General features: G+C 51.5%; 1 protein-coding gene across 1 annotated transcript in view; it reads left to right on the top strand.

The window, feature by feature from the left end:
* MAP3K15 (mitogen-activated protein kinase kinase kinase 15) overlaps positions 1 to 6,211 on the top strand; it is a gene marked incomplete at its 5' end in the record, with an annotated part of 118,727 nt that overhangs the window by 93,879 nt on the left and 18,637 nt on the right. The window contains 1 exon segment of the mRNA XM_014591371.2: positions 2,333 to 2,490. Within this exon segment, the coding sequence (XP_014446857.1) occupies positions 2,333 to 2,490 (158 nt within the window).

The raw sequence follows: 6,211 nt of genomic DNA, 5'->3' as shown, positions 1-6,211 counted from the left end.
GCCACACTGCAGTCCCTTCTCCTCCATTCTCCTCTTGGGATCTTGGGCACGCATGCACATGCACCCAATGTGAAGTTTGTGGGGTTTTTTAAATTATTTTATTTAATTTTATTATTTATTTTAATTTGAGCAGAGAGGGACAGTGAGAGAGAGAGAGTGAGAGAGAGAGAGAGGGAAAGTGAGAGAGCAAGCTGCCAGGTTCGGGACCTGAACCATGGTCTCCATGTTAGAAGTCCAGTGCCCTTAACCATCATGCCATCTGCCAGCCCCCCAACGTGAGTTTTAAGCTGCTGGATCCAAGACTCAAACCACAGTCAACTATGTGGAAGTCCAGTGACCTAACCATTATACCATCTACTGGCCCCAAGTCACTAGCATGCTCTCAGGAAGAAAATCTTATTTCTTCAGAAGAATGTAGTAGGTAGCATCTCTAATTTTTTTTTTCTTAACCAGTGAACTCTTAGTTTTCATTGAGTAAAACTCAGAGAACTTGGGCCAGCCCCATGTTCTGCCACATGGGCAACCACAGTCGCTGACTGCGTGTGTGTGTTCATGTGCCCCAAATCCCAAAGGGGTGGAGAAGGGGTTGCAGTGTGACTTCGCTCCATTGAGGGCTGCTTTTCTCCCTTCTTCCTCTTTTTCTCTCTGGCAATTGTACATACCCTCTGGCAATTAAAAACAAACAAACAAACAAACTCAAAAAGCCTGCTTTGGTTGTGCAGCCGTGAGACAGGCCTTTTCATTTCTCTGGGCCTCAGTCTCACATGGCCAAGGTCATCTCCGAGCTGTGCTATCATATTCTCAGCCTCTTTGTCAGCCCATAGCATCTGCTGATATGGCTTCCATGTTGTCTCTTTCTTTAGGTTTGATTTCGATGAAAACCAAATATTTCAGTCCCAGAGCCTTTGGCTCACTTCTCTTCCTCCTGTCTCCCCTCAACAATCGCTTCTTCCTCCTGCATAGCTGACTGCCTTCTCCCCTGTGATAACCTCTGATGACTCACGACCGATGGGAGGACGTCCAGAACCAAAGCTTTAGGACACACGGCTCACGGGTACCATCTGGACTATGCCCTTGCCACTGGCCCCTTAATCCTTCCCATACCCTGTCCTGTGGCCAACGCCGCTGGTTCGTCCCTGCACTCACTCTGTGTCTCACACCCGTATGCCTTCGCTCGAGCTCTTCCCCTAGTCTGGACACACTCCCATCCCCTTGTTCAACTCTTGGACCTCCATCGAGTGCCTCCGTCACTGACAGCCCTGGCTGCCACCCTTTTGATGATGTCCAGCAGGGTCACGCTTCACCCAGGCTGCTCCCTGCCAGGGACTGAACCTGGCAGGTGTACTAGAACCAGTGTAACCAGTATAGGGGCTTTTCCAGTGGGCAGCTTTAGGCCAGGGACTCCCCCTATGGCCTGGATGAAACTCTTAAGGTTCTCTGCCAAGATTCTTCCTACCCAGCTCGCTCTTCGCCTCCTTTCCCAGGTGTTAGCCCTGCATGGAATCAGACAGCTCTTCCTGCCTACCTGCTCCCTCACTCTTTATCCTTCACAGACCTCCCCCAGATGTCTTGTATGCCTGAACTTAAGATTCACTTTTCAGAGGCCAGCAGGTGGTGTGGTTAAGGTGCCGGATGCCCACATGGCCAACTGCAATTTGACTCCCGGACATGGCAGCTTGAAACTCATGCCAGGCACATGTGTGTGTGTGCGTGCCCAAAATCCTGAGAGGAGAATGGAGGAGAAGGGATTGTGTCATGGTCATCCCCCCGGGAGGTGATTTCTCACTTTCTCTCTCTGTCTCTCTAGCAAGCACACATGTGCTATCATAAAAAAATCTCTCTTAAACTTCTCAGAGACTCAATCTGACACCATCGATTTCCCTGCCTTGAGAAACAGGCAGAGGCAAGCACATTTTCATCCATGTTCTCACGGGCCTCTGTGGATGTCTGTGTTAGAGTACGGCTTGCCACATTTTCCCATCGCTGTTGCCATACGATGACCGTCACCATTGTGTCTGTCTCCTCCACTAGGCCACTCCTTAAGGTTGTGTTTCACGTCTCACATTCCAGCTTCCCTGTGTTTGGTATGCACAAATGCATGCCTGTTGAAGCAAACTGGGCCCATTTTTTGTTGGAAGAACTAAGTGGGCCTCTGTCGATGTGACTAGCATTGTAGGCCGGCATGCTGTATGGCTCTGGTCAGAGAAAGAAGCAGCCATATTGTTTTTGTATGTGATAAGGTTCTGTGTGCCACTAACGAGGCAGTGAACTCTTGTTTACTAAACTTAGATTTTTCAGCTATAGAGTACCCCAATCTTTGTTTTCCCTATAGGTACTCTGCAGTACATGGCCCCCGAGATCATCGACCAAGGACCTCGCGGGTACGGTGCCCCCGCAGACATCTGGTCTCTGGGTTGCACCATCATCGAGATGGCCACCAGCAGGCCTCCGTTCCATGAGCTCGGCGAGCCGCAGGCAGCGATGTTCAAAGTAAGCCCTGCTGGGTGACTGGGGTTGCTGGTGCTGGGGAAATACCATTAAAAGCCATCTCTCCACAGAGGTAGGAGAGAAGGAAAGCAGTTTTATTATTGAGCAGGCACTCATCCAGCATGAGAGGCATGTCACAGGCCATCCACAGAGACTGCAGAAACACAAAGGTGACCGGTTACCGAGCCAGGCAGAGACAGCCCGTTACATCCGTGCTCAAGTAAAAGGACCTGGTGGCACCACTGGTCACATCTAGTTCATCTTAGATTTGCCAAAGGAAAAAATGAACTTCTCATACCTTTTCTTTCTTTCTTTTTTTTTTTTGGAGAGGTTTTTGCTATAGGACGCGTGTGCTCGCCAGACAGACAGAGAGAGACAGAGACAGAAAGCGAGAAATCACCACCCCAGGGGGGATGGTCACGCCGTAATCCCTTCTCCTCCATTCTCCTCTCGGGATCTTGGGCACGCACGCACACGCGCCCAGCGTGAGTTTTAAGCCACCGGGTCCAGGACTCGAATCGCAGTCAACTACGTGGGAGTCCAGTGACATAGCCATTACACTAACTGCTGGTCCCAACTTCTCATACCTTTAAGACAGGAAGTCATTTTGGAATGGGGCACCACTGAAGTTTGGCACCTGCCTCCCCATAGAAACTGGGAAGGGGGCCAGCTGCAGTGACGCAGTGATAACGTAGCACTCTGCAGTGCTGAAGCCACGTGGGAAGGTCCTGGGTTCGTGTTCCTGGGCCTCCCTGTACATGTTAGGGGTGTGCTTGCCCTTGGCCCAGGCTGGCTGAGGGTGGGAGTGGACTGCAGTGCGAGGACCCTCTGGGGAGTGTCTGGCTGGCTGTCTCTCTGTCTTATGGAAGAAATAAAAAATAAACTTTAAAGTCAAAACAAAACAAAAAAACCTGGGAGACAGAGGCCTGTCTTCCCTGATGATTAAATTTCAAAGAGATCACTCCCCCCCCTCCAGGTCCTTGAGAAGGACCTTTCTAGAGGCTTATTTACCTGTTAAAAAAGATTTATATTTATCTCAAAGAATCATCTTTCTTTCTGAAGAATTTTTGAAGCCCATGTAATTTTTGGTTTTGTTTTCTTTTTTCTTTAATTTCTATTATTATTGTTATTAAATTTTGCTATGGGCACGTGTACTCACGAGAGAGAGAGAGAGAGAGAAAGCAAGCAGCCAGGTCCGGGATTTGAGCTGCAATTAGCCATGTGGTAGTCTAGCACTTTAACCACCATGCCAACCTTTCTAATTTTACCTGGAGCCAGAAGCCACAGGCCTGACCTTGGGCACACAAGGTTGTCATGGTATCAGTTTCATGTGAGGTCACAAGGAGAATGGGGGTGTAAAATGCCAAATGACCTCTGCTTATGGAGGATGAGGCCATAGTGCATGAATGCAGCTTGATGGAGTGGGATTTCAGGGCCCTCTTATTGGCGTCTCTGCCCAAACATGGCAGCTTCACAACCTGCATCCTTGCCAGGCCCTCCACTCAGCCTCTGGGACAGAAAGGACTCACAGGCGTGAATGCGAGTTGGTGCCCACTGAGCGGGTGCAGCACCTCACAGTGAGCTCGGAGTGCTCTGTGCTCTGGGGGCCTCGGCTGCTCTCTGCAGCCTGGCCAGGCCCCTGCAGGAGGTTCAGAGCTTCCCGCCCTCACCACAGCTGCTCAGGTGGCTCCAAGGCCAAGACCTCAAGTTGACTGGAGTCTTCTGAGCCCTGCAAACCCATCAAGACCCCAGAGCTGGAAGACTGCAAGGACCTCCCTCAGCGCTTCATGACTATCCACAGTGGACCCACTGGGCTATGGGAGAGCTGACCGTCAGCTTCTACCACAGACCTTGGAAGAAAGAGTAGCCGGCTGAGAAAACCTGGGGCCCATCTGAGAGTTATGGCTGCTGCCTTCTGACCGGCCGACTTCTATGAAACTGAGGAAACCCATCTGATGGCTGTGACTTACTCAATTCATCCACAGGGCAAGGGCGGCCCCCCTCTCCCTCTCCCTTCCTCCTGTTTTCAGTTAGCTAATGGACTGTACGCATTCTTTGAAAATATACCGACTTCGTCGGATGCCATATGACGTCAGTAGTTACTGTAAATGAGAAAGTTATTAAATAATGTCTCCTGTGTTATTTATTTCTGGGATCCTCGAATCCTTCAGAAAAATGTCAAGAGACTTCTGGGCAGTGTCTGAAATAAAGGAAACCGTCCATCTCCCGAGGAGACTGTTATGGCTTTAATGTGTCACCCAAAGTGATACATAGAAGTCCTAAGTCACACTTTCTCAGGATGTGACTTTATTTGTAAATAGGGCCTTTATAGAGTAATCAAGTTCAAATGGGGTCAGAAGAGTGGGCTCTAACTCAGTGCGACTGGTGTCCTTATAAAAGGGGAAACTTGGACACAGCTGGACGTACACAGAGAGGACGATGCAAAGACCCGCAGAGAGAACGCCACGTGAAGCAGCCGGGGATGCATCGGCGAGCCGAGGAACCTAGAGATGGCCTGCAAACCACCAGAAGCTAGGAGAGGCAAGGAAGGTTTCCTTCCAGGTTTTAGAGGGAGTGAGACCTTGCCAACACCTTGATTTTGGACTTCCAGCCTCCAGAACTGTGAGACAATCAACTTCTGTTGTGTAAGCCTCCCCGTTGGTGGTTGGCACTGCAGCCCTAGCAAACACGTATAGGGAGATTTGAGTAACAGCAAGGCCCCCCTTGCAAGTGCCGTACTTGCTGGCTCAGCTGCAGCGGGGTGCTACTAAGGACCAATGCTCCGGGCCCCACGGGGGGGGGGGGGGGCAGCTTCAATTTCCGGTCCCCCAAGGGCCAGGTGTGGTGTGTGTTTATAATCCCAGCAACGCAGACGCTGGGGCAGGATTGCAACCTTGAAGCCAGCCTGGGTGACATGGTCAGACTCTGAGAAAGCCGGGCATGGCGCTGTGTAGCTCTCGTCCCAGCTACTCGGGAGGTGAGGCAGGGGGATCGCCACATGGCAAGACCCTGTCTAAAAACACTGAGGTACTTGCGAGGGGCCAGGGTGCTGCCTGCATTTGCTCTCTTCTTTCTGAGAGCCAGAGGCAATTCCATCCCTTTCCTCTTCAGCTTCTTGTCCTGGCTTTGTCTCTGCGCTCTCTCGTGTCTATGGGGACTGCCGGCCTCTCTCCCCACCGCCCAGGTGAGGGGTACCTCCTATGCTGGGCCCTGCATTTCCGACTGTGCTAGAGCACAGCATAGACCATGCTGGACTGTGGCCAGCATTCAGTGCCCTCCAGAGCTGCGACTCCCGAGCGGCCCGTCTTGGCTGTGGGCAGCAGCGGGACGGAAACAGCCTGAGTCTGCCTGCCCAAGGGCCTTCAGGGTGTGAAATCAGAGGTGCTGCGGTTCGCTCAGTGCAGCACCCACATGTGATGCCGTAAGGCAAGGGAGGCCAAGGCATCCCCAGGAGTGCTGAAAAGCGGCTGGCAGGGGTGAGGGTCATGGATCTGGAGGACAGAATGACTTCTTCCCACTCCCACCCCTACCCCTCACAGGAACTTGAACATAACTTCAAAACACTCATGCACAAGACCAGCAGATGGCATAATGGCTATGTTGCTGGACTCCCATGTAGTCGACCGTAGTTCAATTCCCAGACGCGGTGGCTTACACTCACACCGGGCGCGTGTGCGTGCATACCCAAGATCCCGAGAGGAGAATGGAGGAGAAGGGATTGTGG

The sequence above is a fragment of the Tupaia chinensis genome, unplaced genomic scaffold, assembly GCF_000334495.1.
Source record: "Tupaia chinensis unplaced genomic scaffold, TupChi_1.0 Scaffold000567_1, whole genome shotgun sequence".
Taxonomy (NCBI): domain Eukaryota; kingdom Metazoa; phylum Chordata; class Mammalia; order Scandentia; family Tupaiidae; genus Tupaia; species Tupaia belangeri.
Note: the sequence above shows the minus strand (reverse complement) of the source record. Positions and strands in the feature narration are given on the sequence as shown.